Source organism: Periplaneta americana, chromosome 9, assembly GCF_040183065.1.
Source record: "Periplaneta americana isolate PAMFEO1 chromosome 9, P.americana_PAMFEO1_priV1, whole genome shotgun sequence".
Taxonomy (NCBI): Eukaryota; Metazoa; Arthropoda; class Insecta; order Blattodea; family Blattidae; genus Periplaneta; species Periplaneta americana.
In genome coordinates this window covers 60126481-60143885 of record NC_091125.1, presented here as the reverse complement: position 1 = coordinate 60143885, position 17405 = coordinate 60126481, and the positions used below count along the sequence as shown (strand labels likewise).

Below are 17405 nucleotides of genomic sequence, written 5' to 3'. Positions count from 1 at the left end.
ATTAGTGAAAATCAGATCACAAAATGGCAATGAAAACAAAGTTTAGGAAAAAAAGATAAGTTTAACTTTGCTAGCTTCTATTACACGTGAATAACTTCTAACATACCGAGCAGTTGCTCAACGTAAATGTGATGAGAGAAGTCTTGCCTTTTTCCACTGTCCCCACTTTTAATCCCTTCCACATCGGTTAAATATTTTTTAAATTTTGTCTAAAAACTGAATCAACATCAGCCGATTTATGCGCACGTTCTTCATATAACAAAATGTCAAATGCTCAGACGGTAGCGTTTGACACTCGCATTCTGGAAGTCCTGGGTTCAAGCATCGTGACCGGCCAATCTGACTGGAGTTTTTCATGATTTCTCTCAGTCACAAAGACTAATGTCGGATTGGAGATTTACATGCCATGATTCATCACCGTCTCAATCAGCAATATCATAAACATTAACCAAAACTCTATAATCAGTTGCATGAACATAAGCCATCTACAACACACAATAGAAACAGGAACTGAATAGTAGTGGCAACGACCTGCTGATATATCCATAGATCCAAAACACGCGATAAAAATATGAAAAATATTCGTTCACAAACATATATCGAACAGAAAAGAAATTCATGTAAAAGACATTTATCGCCGAACGTCTAATAATAAGTTTATCTTAAGTTTTAAGGATTTTATGCAGAAAATAATCTTTGAAGTTAGTTTTTCCTCAGTTGTGTGCAAATAGGACATGTTTCCAGTGTCGGCTTTGCCTTAAGTCATACTTTATTTGCTATCTCAACCTTTAATTTAATTCTGTTATTTAACGATGCTGTATAAATTACTGAATTAGTAAGCGTCGATGGACTTGATGATAGCGATATGACATTTGGCGAGATGAGGCCGAGGATTCATTATATATTACCTGACATTCGCCTTCCGACTGGGGTAAACCTCGGAAAAAACCTAACCAGGTAATCAGCCTAAGCGAGAATCCAACCCACGCCCTAGCGCAACTCTCGATCAGCAGGTAAACTCGCTGCCATTTGAGCTACGCCGATGGCTTACCCTATAGGCCAAGTGAGACAAAATTACTAAAAAGGTGTCTTCATAAACTGCACCAGAACTTGGGAGAATATTCAGATAAATTCTTTAATTATTACAGAATGTCAATTGAAACATTTTTTGGGGCGGCCGGGTAGCTCAGTTGGTAGAGCAGCTGGCTACGGACTGGAAGGTCCGGGGTTCGATCCCAAGTGGTGACGGGATTTTTCTTGTTGCCAGACTTCCAGAACGGCCCCCAGGTTCACACAACCTTGTATAAAATTGAGTACCGGGTGTTTCCCGGGGGTAAAAGGCGGTCAGAGCGTGGTGCCGACCACACCAATTCATTTAAGTGCCGAGATCATGGAAAGCATGGTGCTCTACCTCCATGCCCACCAAGTGCCTTCATGATGTGTGACGGGGATACCTTTACATTTTTTTATATAGCCTAACTGATAAAGTTTAATTGAATTACGTATTCGTGTAATACTTTTCACAATGCAAAATGTAGACGTCCCCAAAGTTGTAGGTTCTGTAATTAAACACAACATATTTCACAGGTAAGACTTAACAATTAAATTTTTCTCAACGAAACATGTTGTTTCATTAATGTAATAGTTCAAAGACAATACTGAAATGCCAGAAATATACTATTAATCTGTGAAAACTTTTAATTTTATAGGACTGTAATGATTTGAGGAACACTGCGTCTACTAGGTTGTTATCAGTACAGAAAAAAAAATTTCCTGTATACTTTTCCCTTCAGACGAGTTCATAAACTATTGATACTCATAACTCAGTGATGTTTCTCTCTCTCTGTGAACAGCTTTCGATAAAGAACGCAGTGTAACTCCAAGGTTTTTTTGTCGTCTCTTAGCAGAGTGAGATATTGGATCTAAGAGGAATGTACTACTAATAAGAGTGCATGCATGAATGCGTTACTTAAAATACAGTTCCTTGTTTTACCTGCGGATTTGAAAAGCTATTGCAACACATAGGTAAGGTATAGATATTCTTCTTAACTGCTAGGTCTCAGTAGCGTGTCAAATGAACAGGACGTCCGTTATCTATATTACGTTTCATGGGATTTTGCATTATGACTTAATAATTTGTACATTATTGCCATGTTTCTCGAACGTGAGATATCTATTCTATAACGCTATCGAATGGTTAACTGAATTTTGAGTTTCTCGAACGTGAGATATCGATTCGACAAGTCTTCTGCAAAATTATTATTATTATTATTATTATTATTATTATTATTATTATTATTGGTAGTGGCATTAGTAGCAGTAGTAGTAGTTCAATTATCCGGGGATAATATGATCGAAATATGCAGGAATCCGGATAAATGGGTCTGATGTGAAAAGAGTCTAGAAACAAAAGTAGATAGATGGTTGGATGAATGGATGAATGGATGGATGGATGGATGGATGGATTTATTGAGTAATATTATACATACAAATTTTATATTATCATAATTTTTAAGCTACTGCATGTATTAAAAGTGCAAAATGACAATAATAGGCCAACAGCTTTTAATACAAAAAAGTTACTCAAATTCAAATAAAATAGAATTTTAAATGGATTAAAATTACAAGAACTCTCCCTATTCCATATAGAACAGAACTTAAACGTGATCCGGACAGTAGGTGTTCGGATAGGGTAAACATTGGTAATTTCGTGATAATTTCATGGAAATTAATTTAAAATGCAAATGTATCATTATATCCTTATTCCGATTTTTTCATCTAAAAGACGATAATTTGCTGTACAGATCTGGAGACATAAAAGATTGGACACGTTCTTGAACAAGTGCCAAAAACCATATTTACAACTTAAGCTAAAAGGTTGGTTATTTCGTGATAACCTTGGTAATTTCGTGATATTACATTGATAATTTCGTGAGAGGTAGAAGAATTGTGGAAAAATTCATTAAAACCAAATGAAATTCTCATTTATTGTTACAATACTTCAAACATAGTAATTCCGTCTAATATACATAGCAAGAAAACATAGAAATACATATCAACACATAATAAGAATGAAATCAAAGTAAAAACTGAAATTGAAAGGGGATCTTCTTTGCCCTGAAAGTATGAACACTTTTATTACGGACTTTACTATAGCCTATATTACTAGGGTAACTCCAAACATAATGCATAACATTTGTTTAAAAATTATATTTTTATCCTACAGCTTTGCTATTTTCAAAGAATGTAGATACATCCTTCAGGAACAAAATGTCACTTTTCCACATAATCCCCGTCCCTTTCAACTGCCTTACGTAACCTAGGAACGAGGGCCTGTAGACCAGCACGGTAAAAGTCTGGACCAACACGTTTGAGCCACTCTTTAGCAGCTTGCACATCTTCTAACATCGTTCCGCGAAGGGATCCTTCAGTTTACCAAAGAGATGGTAATCGCACGGTGCCAGTTCAGGACTGTAAGGCGGGTGTTTCAGTGTTGTCTATCCGAATTTTCTGATCTGGTCTGCGGTCTTGTGACTGACATATGGCTGTGCATTGTCGTGCAATAGCAGAACATTCTGCTTCTCCCGATGTCGTCGAACACGACTCAGTCGAGCTTGAAGTTTCTTGAGAGTTGCCACATACGCGTCAGAATTAATGGTGGTTCCGTGTGGCATGATGTCCACAAGCAAGAGTCCTTCTGAATCGAAAAACACAGTAGCCATAACTTTTCCTGCCGAAGGTGCACTTTCGAATTTCTATTTCTTTGGTGAATTTGCATGATGCCACTCCATTGTCTGCCTCTGTTTCCGGTCCAAAATGGTGGAGCCATGTTTCATCTTCTGTCACAATTCTTGCAAGTAAGTCACCTAGCACTTATTATTGGCACTTAGAATGATAAAAAATCAAACAGAAGCTACACTGAACCCATTGCGTACCCCTTTTCTTTTTTGTTATCACATCTTATCTTCAGATTTCTAAAATTTGTATTGTAATACAATTTTTAAAATAGTATAAAATGTAACGCTTAATGCTCAACAAAATTTCGTCTTACACAGCTAAGATTTCTATCAGTAAAGCTAAGCCTATATGGCGACTACAGCTGTAACTAAAATTCCAGAAACATTTGCTAAAATTTCATTAAGATATAATAAATCATTGTAGAAAATATCATATGCTTACCTTTAATAATAAGTCTGTAATGTAATTACAAACATCCACAAAATTTATACGCCTGAGAAATCGACGTTAACTTGCTCTCTCCAAACATAAAAGCTCACTGAAGCAGCTAAAATAGTCACACAAAGCGCAGCTGTATGTTTCTGGAAACCGGATAACATATGCAATCCTTTGGCGTAAATTTGAATCTCGTAACACCAATGGTTAATTCACGAATGAGCAAAGAAAAAGTATCACGAAATAACCACTGCCACGAATTTACCAATGTTTACCCTAATTAGAGTTCTACTGTATTATTATTATTATTATTATTATTCTTATTATTATTATTATTATTATTATTATTATTATTATTATGTTCGCGATCGCCATTAGCTGCTCTTTGACCTCCCAAGGGGTGAGGAGCCACATTTGAGAATCATTGCTTATGTATTGGATTGAGTTTATGGAAGTCAAATTCTTATTCAGTCACCGAGCAAAGAAATGGAGATGAACTTTATTGAAAAGAAAAGGTTACTTTTCTCTTAATGTTCAAGTTGTCTGTGGTCATTCTTTGCAAATCAGAGATATTATTGAAATATTTTCTGGACTTGTTCCTGATTGCACAATCTTCAATAGTTCTCATGATACAATTGGTGCTGAGGAATTTGATGTCATATTTCTTCATCACAGGACTTACCTCTATAGTTCATACCTCATGACTTCAATAATATCCTAAATCTTGATACTGGATATATAAAAATCATGTTGGAACAAGAGTGTCTATTGAACATACATTTGGTGTCTGGAAAAGATTTCCCTGTTTGTATCTATGTGCTTAATAATTAAATTGAATAGTAATTAATAATAATGCATGAAATTGAAATTCGACTGTCTGGTAAATATGTGTGAAACTTGATTAACCGATCAAGAGTTGACACAGCGATAAGTTAGAGACTGTGATATTCAAGAACCACAATGAAGATTTAACAAATCGACAACCTTAACAAATCGATAGATAACCGAATGGTTATCTCATTGGTTATTAAACCGTGCATAATTCTTGCCATGAAATGAAATAACAATTTGAAAAGTTGTTTTTATTATTCCTCGGAATAGTTAGGTTTCAGGAAAATTTTATAATATTGCATTATTATCCTAACAAGTTACTAGAGATTCAGACTTAGAAGGTCTGGAATCTAAAATTTTCGAAGAATAATATATAAATTCATATCCATCCTCTTGCTTCAAATAAAAGTAACAACTTCTTTAATGACTCTTTGTATACGTCACTCAACTGAATTGTGTCGTTTTCTCCAGTCATACTTTCCATATCAGTAGCCTTGCTCCTGTCTGCTAGAACGACGCTGCGTACCACGATGGTAGAGAGCGCTGCGTAAAGGCCTCTATTCTGTAATTCTCTATTAATAATTGCCATTGAGGGCTGAATATATGAATATTTCAATAATCTGAGGATTTCACAGAATGTGTTATAGTACTCCTGTATCAATATTTCTGAATTTTCAAGGGCTTCGGCTGATGCACTCGAATGAATGAAATAGTGCAGATCCACTGCTGGCGATGTCCAGTAAGTTACTTGGAAATCTACAAATCTGTAACAAGAAATAAATGAATAACTAAAAATTGAATTATTATTCCATTCTTTAAAGAATAAAATAATAACTATAAGATAAATATTTGCAAAATGGAAAATATTTTTTTTTGAGTTGCTATAGTTTAAAGTAATATTTGTGAGAATGAGAACAGTGGTGAAGGGATTACATACATATTAAATGCATATGGAAACATGTATGTGATCTGAATTTGAGGCAGAATATGCGTAGGAGTGCAGGAATAGAGGCAAGAATATTCCATTAATTTGGGCACATACGGAGTTGGTGCGAGGATTTTTAAGAGAGAAATACTGTAAAAATTGTGGCTGCTGAGAAAGTTTCTAGAACTGCTACAAAGTAAGGATAAAGAAATACTCGTAGGATATGAAATAAATTAAAGGACCGTAAGACAGTTGATATTCTATATGAGATTCGAAGAAGTGATTAAAAAGGTAAAATTTTTCTACTAAATTGTCATCGCCAGCAAGAAATCTAATAATATGAACATAAGCATTGCAAAATGACTTTAAGACTTACAAAAGAGACGGAAGGAATCACCACGAAACCACGACATCACATTGCCGTCATCTCATGAACCAATATCACAACTGTCATAATGTCAACACAATTTAATAATAATAATAATAATAATAATAATAATAATAATAATAATAATAATAATAATATAATTATCTGGGTCACTGGTTAAGAAAAAATACTTATTGAAGAAAGCGAAATAGTTGCGAAGGGAAATAACGAAATAGTTGCAGTAGAAATTAACAGATGATATACAACACTGAGATATACAGGGTGTTAAAAAGTATCTAATATTGTAGGAGGTGATAGTATGCATCAAAACAAGAAAATAATGTCTGATAAACATGGGTCCTAAAACACATACTTTCTGAGGTCTGAACACTTGTTCGTAGGAGGTGCTCAATGTGACGTCCATTCATGGCAATGCATTTACAATACAGCGGACTTCCAGATAAACATCCTGTAGTTGACACTCCTGGCATGGAATAATGATACGTCGCAAGTAATACTGAAAACAAAAGTCTAGTTGCGGATATGAGCGAGGTTCAGCAGAGAGGGTGTTGTGAATTTTCGTAATCAGCATGTGTGGACTGATGAAAATCCCCATGCAGTTGAAGAAACTAGGCATCAGCACCGATTCTCACTCAACTTATGGGCAGGCGTTCTTGGTGATAGATTAATAGGGCCATACGTGGTACCACAGAGATTAACTGGGGATCGTTATCAGGACTTTCTTATTAACGTATTAAAACAAATTTGAAAGAGTGCATGATTCCTTACGCCGAAGGGCAGAGGAATGCATTGCCATGAATGGACGTCACATTGAGCACCTCCTATGAACAAGTGTTCAGATCTCAGAAAATATGTGTTATAGAACCCATGTTTATTAGACATTATTTTCTTGTTTTGATGCATACTAGCACCTCCTAAAATAGTGGATACTTTTTTTTAACACTCTGTATAGATCTTTGCGGAGACGAAGAGGAAGGCGGAAAAGAAGGAAGATTGGAGAATGCTGGGTTTGCGGGCCAAGTTCCAAATCCTGGTGGAGGTTTTTCCCTGGAGTTTTCCTCAACCCATTAAGAGCAAGTGCTGGGAAAATTTCGGCACCAGACCCAGGACTCATTTCACTAGAATTATCACCTCATTTCACTAAGACGATAGATAACAATCGCAGTTGATGAAACGTCGTAAAATAACGCGATGAAATAAAACTTGACCTACACTCAGAGACGCGACGGGACTCTAATTATGTTGTGTAATGGCGACGCTATGCTTCCATGTGACAAATATCCATTTTCCAGACCGAATTCGAAATTTAGGCAGTGGCTTCCACGTAGCTTTCAATTTGCATGCCTAAGATGTTGCCTGCACTAACAAGCAAAAGTCCACACCTGTGGAGTAACGGTCAGCGCGTCTGGCTGCGAAACCAGGTGGCCCGGGTTCGAATCCCGGTCGGGGCAAGTTATCTGGTTGAGGTTTTTTCCGGGGTTTTCCCTCAACCCAATACGAGCAAATGCTGGGTAACTTTCGGTGCTGGTCCCCACACTCATTTCACCGGCATTATCACCTTCATATCATTCAGACGCTAAATAACCTAGATGTTGATAGAGCGTCGTAAAATAATCCAATAATAAAAAAAAACAAGCAAACATTTTGATGGGGCCAGATAAAATAGTTTAATTTCTTTGATTTACTATGTTAATAATGTCGAAAAATTGCTTATACAAATTTTGGCCACTCGACCGCAATTACAAGGGCTGTAAAAAAATAAGTTCGTCAAAGGCCGTTAAGAGAAAGAAAACACAATCTCATCGGACAAAAATTTATTGGAACAGACACAGAAATCGTTGAGCTATATTTCAACATATTCCCTACCGGAATTGAGACATTTATCATATCATGGGATCAACAGAGGAGTGCAGACGGCTGTCGAACGCTGGATCTGATCTCAGGCGATTGACTTCTACGACACAAGGATACAAAACCGGATCCCATTGTTTGACAAATGTATCAATTCCTGTGGGAGATATGTTGACAAATAGCGCAGCAATTACTGTATCTGCTTCAATAAATCTTTCCATGCAATTATGCTTTTTTATGTAAACGGCTCCAGAGAAAATCACTTTCTGGACGGCCTCGTAATTACGGTCGAGTGGCCAGAACTGTATAAGCACTTCTTTTGACATTATTAACATGATGGAAGAAAAAATTAACTTTTTTATCTGGCCTCATCAGAATTTTTGCTTGTAAGCACAATTAAAAATCAAATGAAGCTATCAATACTGCTCAGAGTTTCAAGAATTTTTGATGGAAATGTTCTATCAACTGAAATGCGCAAGAAAAAACAGTCTGATCTGTTGGGAAGATATATAATAAGACCGCGATAAAATGGTATCTGGAGCATCGCCTGCACGAACGCATCCGATAAGTGAAACAGCGTATTTCCAAATTCCAACGTTAGGTGCAACACCAACCAACTGATCTGTAGGTCTGCTTCAAATACAATAAAACTTTGTTCTGCCTTCTTTGTGCCAGTGTGACATATTAAAGTGTGTTACGAGTAATAATCATCAGAAACTCTTGTGGATAAATTCGTGAAACCTCTACTTAGTAGAAAAAAGTTTTCTGGTTTCCTAGAAACCCCTTTTCCAGAAAGTACTGAAGCTATACATTTTTGGGGCACTAGTTCATTGTTTTATGAATTTTCCTGGTTGCAAAAGCCTCTATCTGAAAAGTTCATTATATACATTTTTCGTAAATCACCAAAACTGGTAGCATATGAACGGGCCATGGTCTCCTGCAGCTTTTTAAAGAACAAAAATAGTTAATTAACCTTACAAGTGTGATAAGATGTTCTCCTACTAGTTAATTTGCAGTTTTAGTTTCAAAACTGTTTTTAATTCTGTCACGTATGGGGATTTATAACTGAGCAACTCATTGACTTTCATATTTTAAATTTGGTTTATGCACTCTAAAATAGTTCTATTTCCTTTTGTTTCACTAGCAAAGAATATAATGGTTTAACAAAGCTATTAGTCGCGAAAAGCATAAGAATCCACAAGCGACTTCATAGGCCGTTATGAGTTGCCACCTAGTTGCAATTTTTTTCTATTCACATTACATGTTTGATAATTGAATGAGCAGACGATATAAGCAGCCATCAGATGCGTAGATGTGTTCGAGCAGGCGGTTATCTGGAGTAATGCAGTACAGCTCATGCATTATGTCCAGACACTCCCCCACTATTCCTACAGAGCTGCGCACGAGATCGGATGAGTCTACTTACGAATTATAGGGAATTGGTTAGCCTTTGCCTTGAACTCGGTAGACATACGCCTGACCTTCCCTTCTACTTCTACCCCTCTACAGAAACGTTGTTCCCCTACTGCGCATCGAGAGTGTCTTGACAAAATGCGTGAGCTGTGACATGAAACTAGGACGGAAAGTGGTACTTTTCTGTACGAGTGAATTTCCAAGCGAGTATGGAAAAGACACGTTCGTTCTACTTAGGCCTACGTACAATATTTTTTAGTACATGGAAGTTCGGAAACTGTATTTAAATTAATTAATTCAATAACTGCATTTTAATATGATATTTGTAAACCTCGGAAATTAATGACATTACTTACGGTTCATTCTTTATATCACAAACAAGATCTGAATACGGCAGCTTTCTGAATTAGTATTAATCTCTTAATGCTGCGTATCTGATTCTGCGATCGGCTATAAGAAATATGTACCATGCATAATTACCCCGAATTTATCAGTAGGATAATCCAACAACTTTAATAATGAGTTCGTGGATATTTGTTGTTTACCAGAGTGAAAACCTGAAAAATAAATGTAATATGTTTTAATGTGGAACTAACCTGACTTCCTCGACTTCTTCTGTGTCGTCAGAGTAACGGAACATCATGTTGTTAAGCCACAGATCACCGTGACAGAGAACATTGAATTCTTCATCGTTTCTAATCATTGCTTTGCGCCATTGTTTCATCACTGTGTCACGGATATTGTGTAGCTTTTGTAGAAACTTTTCTCTATATTCTGGCCACTTTTCGACTTCTTTTGCGACTCTACTGACATTTCCTGCAAAGAATGACTCTACTCCTATGTCGTCATCAGTAGATAATGCGTTATTCATTAATGGTTTAAATATTGAAGGGTCCTTTTGGTACAAAACCAGAGAGGCTGCATGATAACGTGCAATCGTTTTCATGACAAGAAGGCAGTGCTTCATATCCAGACCAGACATCCTGTTGTCTGCAAGTCGGAAGCCTTTAACTTTCAGATCTTCCAGTACTATTGACGAAGCGTTTTCACCCTTATGGGAATAGAAATATTTTGCAGCGAAGGGCCGATTACTTAAAGAAGGCACCTCATTCAGTAAGTTGTACATTGCCGGGAAGACGATGGCGAAAGCAGCCGTTTCCTGGTCGAATACTTTCCTCAGACCAGCAGTCTGCAACAATGATAAAATTACTTCAATTTGTAGAAAATATATACCACAGATGTTGTTTTTTTAAGCATAATTCTACTGTCCGGTAATGATAATGTGAATTGCAATAGGTTGTGTAGAGTTTTGCAGTATTTTGCAATTTCATTATACTAGTAATTGAAGAAAAATAGGCTACACATTATGTACATATCTTTAATTCATCATTATCCATCATCATTCTTCATTGTCGTCATCATAATCGTCCTTCGACATCGACGTCATCATTATCAATATCATCATCATCAGGGAACGGATTTATATGGACTAAAAATATATGAAATATGTAAATATATATGTAGTTATTTTTACCAAAATATGGAATTAAATATGGATTTTTACCAAAATATGGAATTAAATATGGACTTAAAATTATAAAAAAATGACTATGTACGTTAAATATTGGTACATTTTAATCAAACTAAACAAAAAATATAATGGACGTACCTTATCTTCCAATGTAGTTTCAACAAAACACAATTTTTATTGTCTGTTACCATAACAATAGGTTACAAACATTTCTTTCAAGTGCTGAAAAGTGAATCTTCTTCTATTGTCTCTGAGGATAGATTTATACTGACTAAAAGAGCGTTCGACGTCACAAGAAGTAACTGGTACATAATTCAATTTCACAATGTCTGCTGGGGATAAGTCCAAGTTAATCTTCACTGTTGATTCACCACTCATCACAGCAACAACCTTTTGTAGTTCTTCATATCCAGGGTTTTTTGAAAGTACAGTGTCCACCTTAGCTCTTACTGCATCTGCAACTTTACCTCTACCACGATTCAGTTGTTCCACAGTACTATTTATAATTTCAAAACTTTCAGATAGTGAAAGGTGCCTATTTTGGAGACTTTTGAGCGTTTTTATGATGCATGAAAATGTATGCTGAATGTGAGCTAAGTCATTCTTCACACTTATGTCACAGGTAACTGTTTTCGCAGTATCAATTGAGACTGCATCTTCAGAGTCCAATGCAAGGAGAACATTGTTAATAGAGTCTATATGTTCGGCATAATATTCAACTGCTTCTAGCCATGTACCCCATCTAGTTAAAATTGGCTTTGGTGGCAATGGAATTTCAGGGTACATTTCTTTCAACACGTTAACTCTACTGGGAGCTTTGAGAAATACTTTTTTCACTGATGAAATCAACAAATCTACTTTAGGGAAATTGTCTCTGACCACTTCTGCCACACGATGAAATGCATGCGCCACACAAGTAAAATGAGTCAATTTAGGATATACAACAGATAATGCTTGTTCAGCTTTGACCATATAAGGGGCAGCATCGCTAATAAAGAATAACACATTATCGTACATAATACCCTTTGGTCACAGGATACCCATAGCTTCGTTGAACAGTTTAACTATAGTTTTGTTATTGCACTTTTCTAGAACATCACAATGTAAAAGAATTCGTTCAGAATATTGTTCACTTAACAAACCGATAACTACATTACCAACAAGTCTACCTTCTTTGTCGGGAGTCTCATCAATGGAAACCCAAATTGAACTATCTTTAATTTCATCTCTTATCTTCTGTATTGTCTCATCGTAGATGGATGGAGCATACGTCTTCCTAAGTGTTGACTCATCCGGGATTGTATGTTGAGTATATTTTTCAAGGAATTCCCTGAAGACCTTATTCTTTAGTTTGTAGAGAGGAATATCAGCAGAGATGAGAGAACGGCACAGGTCGATGTTAAACTCAGATCTTACATTCGATGTTGTTGGTTGTGTTAAAAACAATTGTCTCTGCTTGGAATTTAGTTGTTTGTTGGCCTGATGTTTACTAGTTGTAATGTGTTGTTGCACCAGGAACTTTTGTGTAGATGATACTGCACACTGACACAAATTACAAAATAATATTTTATTGTCAGTTGATAAACCATCTTCTTTAAATTCTGAAATGTAACTTGTTAGTTTTGATTTTAAATTGACTGAATGACGTACTTTTGGCATATTTACCGTCTTTATAGTATGATTTACAAAACTGAACCTATGTGTACTCTGACTGGCATTTAACTGTTGAGCTGCACAACTGAAGTCTGTTAAAATTTTAAATTAAATTAATACAGTTTTGTAACTTACTTTCCCATTGTTGATAGGACTGCTAATTTTCAAATAACTCTGATGTTAAAGGGATTACTGAACATGTGTTTAAATCTCTATTGTTGAAATGTATTTTTAAAAGTTAATGGAATTTTGTTTTGTTTTATTGTTAAACCTAATATAATATGGACTGTTTTATATGAAATATGGAAAATATATGGAAATTAACGAAAATATGTACTAAACTCTAAAATATGGAAAAATATGGAAAATAAAAGTAGGATTTTTCAACCCTACACATTGTGAAACATAAAGATAATGCAAAATATAAATTATATTAGCTTTATAAGTAAATATGTATTTACATATAAATCCTTTCCCTGATCATCATCCTCCATTCTTCATGGAGTGGGATTCTCTCCTGTTCCGGTCCGTGAATTACTTGAAACAAATTCTTTCCATCTTCTCCTAGGATTTCCAAGACTCCTTCTTCCTGCTGGGTTATAATATTTGAAAGCTAGTAGGGGGATGAGAGATTTCGCCATCCTTAATAATGGGCATTCTACTTATCTACGGGTATTTATGACTTTCTGTTTTAAAGGACAGATACCTAGGAATCATTCTAGCTAAACTTTTAGGCTTGTCAGTAAGCAGTACATCGTTGTTGATTTTATAAATCTTCGTACGTGACTGTACACAGCATAATTTTTCAGGAGGAAGGAAAAATTAAAAAAAAATCAATAGACCCTACGTAAGAATACATACAAAGTGATTGGGTAGAAAACGTTAGTGAATATTTTGACAGACTTTGTTATTTTCATATAAGTCACTTGTAATGTAGGTTGTAATGTAAAATTAGGTATTTTATTTATGTTTTATTATTATTGTGTTAAATTATATTGTGTATTCTTATTGTATTGTGTATAAAATTGTAGTCCTACTCTGTATTGTATAATTGTATTGTGTATTGTAAATATTGTTTATCATTTCTTTATTGTGTATTGTTTATATTGTGTATACCACTGCCACCGGGTGCATGCTCACTTGCAGTGTAAATACATACATACATACATACATAATATGTTAATTCACTAATTTGATATTGGACGGCTTAAGATCCTCGTAAGTAATTATTAGTTAAATTATATTTACAAATAATCATTACATCTACCTTCAGCATACTAAAACAAATTAAACATCTATGTTTCAGATACTTTAGCATGCACAGCTAACGTCTACCTCCAATATAACGATGGGGTTAACCCTTACCTTCTGTCAAAACATATATAGATGCATAATATTACTATAACATATTGCATTGTAATCTTAACAGGAAAACTGTTAAAAATTGCCAGTTCATATGTTTCACAAGTTATAAATAATTTAAATTTCTTTAACAATACCCGCCTGCAGCGCACTTAGAATTGAACAAGTGCATCCTGTTCTTAACTAGATGTTTTATGAATTTTAACACTTAATTTTTAAGTTGTAATATGATATGCATCATCCAGTGTACATTTTTGTAGTGTTAATTGCATAAATTTTCCATATTCTGTACCATGATTATGTAATGTCTCTAGGACTATGTTAAAAGGAGACCTGGGGCCTGTTTCTAAAAAATACTAGTTTAGTAGTTCACCAGTTACTAGTTACCAGAGTATATTTCACCAGCTCTAGTAGATTCTGTTTCTCAAACTATTTCACCAGTCTAGTAACTTGTGACAATTTTTCACTAGTCACATGATCTCTCTCTTTAGTCAGCTGATTGAGTTCATTTGTTTATAGCCATTGGTAGGTATTGTTATTTGAGGTTAGGAGGCTAAGTTGTTTGTGTTTTGGTTCTTACTTCTCTCTTCTCTTGAAATTCCATCAATTGAAAGCAAATTAACTATACTCAATATGATTAATGACTCGAAGGATATATCATTATGTGCGTTTTCAAGCATAATAACAAAAATGATAAAGTAAATAACTGGACAAAAAAATTTGTAATATGTGAGGCTATGGAACTGATACTTCAGAACAAAGATTATGCATACGTTAGGGACACTTATTGGCCCAACATCAAGAAAGCAACTTTGACGAGTACCAATTCAAGTTCACAGTATCATAATATGAACACATTATGTAGCTAGTAAGTCTACTGGCGACATGGATGCCACTTATGACTTGAAAAATTCGCTAATTTTTTTTTTTCAGTTTTACGTTTGATCTATTCATAAATTAGTGTCGTTTTGTATTTAATTTGTAGGCTAAAGTTGACTATGTCAGAAGAACTGGCAGTGGAGGAGGAAAGCCAGCAAAAATTACTGCAGTTGATGAATTGGTATTAGATTATTAGGAAAAAAAGTCTGCATGTGTTGCTGGTCTAGGGCAGAAAAACCAGATGGCATTGGAAAATAATCAACATCCCGATTTGTAGAGCAATTTGTATTTGAAGCTTTGCTGATAATGCATGACTTCTATTTGTTTGTCTTGTTATGGCAGGTCCCACTATATTTAACAACTCTCCAAGCTTTTCAGCACTTTATTTAAACCATTCATTATATTTAAACAATGCTCCCGTAAAGGAATAATAATTGTTCTTTCTCGATATAGTTTTAGCTCTTCTCACAACAACTACTTCACTACTTCAATCGGAATCACTAAACCACATATATTAAAAAAAAATAACTACAATATTTTTATTTTGATTATCTGAGAAAGAGTCCCACTGGTAACTGATAATATAGAAATCACCAGTCTTTAGAGTCTTGTAGGAATATTCCTGTTGAATACTAGTATAATCAACTAGATTAGCATTTTGAGAAACAGAATCACTTATGAACTGGTGAAATCGACCAATATTGCTAGTCTGTGAACTGGTAACTACTACTTTACCCTTGTAGTTTCTAGAAACACAGACTTGTAAAATAAACTAATATTACTACTGTACAGACTAGTATTACTAGTCCGTGAGTTTTGAGAAACAGGCCCCTGAAGATGCCGTAAGGCGAAAGTAGCCTACTAGCCTCATTATTATATTTTTAATCCAGATGATATAGCCTAATTCAATGTTTTGGTAATATTCAAATCTGATGTGTAGGCGGACCAATAAACCAATTACTGAATTAACATGTTAGTGAATATGATAAACATAAATGACATCGAGGATCAGTGTAGGTCTATTGATATCTAATTATTTCCTGTACTGTCAAATAGGAGGTTTCATAAAATCAACGAAAGTATTCACTCTGGTCACGGACAGCTTACGAACGTTGCGCAGAGCTACCTCAGTATCATCATCATCATCATCATCATCATCATCATCCAATTCGAGCACTAGACGTAGTGGTATGTTGCGATCTCAATGGTCTCGTGCCTCTTTTTAATGATCTTCCAACAGATTGTTGTCCAGAAGGACGGCCATCTTTCTTTTGACATTCTCTCGACATGCTGTTTCCAATTAACTCTGTAGATTTGAAGACAATTTAATATAGGTTGGACGTTCAGTTCTTCCAGAACTTCTGTATTTCGTTTTCTATCCCAAAGTGTATATCCCGCTGTTTTGCTCATGAATTTCATTTTTTTTGGTAGTTATACTTTGAACATACTCTTTTGTCAAAGTCCATAGACTAAAGTAGGTCGTGCTAAAATGTTGTACATCTTTAATTTTGTATGTTTCTGTACTAAATTAGGTTTGAAAATTGAATCAACAATGGCAATAACTTTTATAAAATTATTTATTTTAGAATCGATATCCATTTCTTTTCCATGTAATGCCTGTCCAAAGGGTATATAAGGTGGCAGCTGATGATAGTCCTGTAAACTATTCTGGCGAAATTCAATTACAGTGAAATCTCAAATGGTACATAGGCGGATGAATAAAATTTGTGTGTCTTCAAATTCCTTGAATTTCACTTCCTTCTGGCTGTCATTCTAGGTACAGTTTATTCCTCCGAAGAAGATTATAAAAAAAATATTTAAATTTGTCATAGCATACATTAATGGAAATTGTAGGTTATAAGTGCATATTTTATGCTACATATTTTGGCGATTTTTAGGACATAAAAATCCTAGCCCTAAATATTATATGTATATGTGTGTAATGCTGGGAAAGATAACCAAGCTGGGTTTTTACAAAATACAAACAAAATTCACTGTTAAAAAATACACCAAAATGAGCAACTGAAGGTTACGGAATTTTGCTTTATATCAATTTTCCGTATACTAATTACACTGACCAATATTCTTACGACATTAATGGCTGAGAAATTTTAAATTGTACCTGTTTTTTGTCTTAGATTTATAATTTGGCATTTGTTTTGTTTTAATTCTTCATGGCAACAAGAAACCACAGACCTTATAACCACACTCTCCTCACTGTAAATTACCTTGATGAATCTAGTTATGCTACCTGGCATTGCTTGTATATTCACGTAAGATAATAGCACAGTCTAGTATATCTTACAGTCAAGAAGCTTGAGTTGTGAGAGTGCTAGGAACAATATACTGTGCTGGTACTACGAGTATTTCGCATTGTCTGTAATGATGCGATATTAGCG

The 17405-nt window shown here is 35.0% G+C and overlaps 1 protein-coding gene across 1 annotated transcript in view; it reads right to left on the bottom strand.

Annotated features, from left to right (window-relative positions):
- Positions 1-5240: 5240 nt before the first annotated feature.
- The window catches only part of LOC138705584 (uncharacterized), an 83729-nt gene continuing 71564 nt past the window's right edge, over positions 5241-17405 (bottom strand). The window contains exons 6-7 of the mRNA XM_069834187.1: positions 10178-10770; positions 5241-5768 (exon numbers count right to left, since the gene is read on the bottom strand). Coding sequence (XP_069690288.1) covers positions 5384-5768; positions 10178-10770 — 978 coding nt within the window. The 3' untranslated portion in view covers positions 5241-5383. The remainder of the gene's footprint in view (positions 5769-10177; positions 10771-17405) is intronic.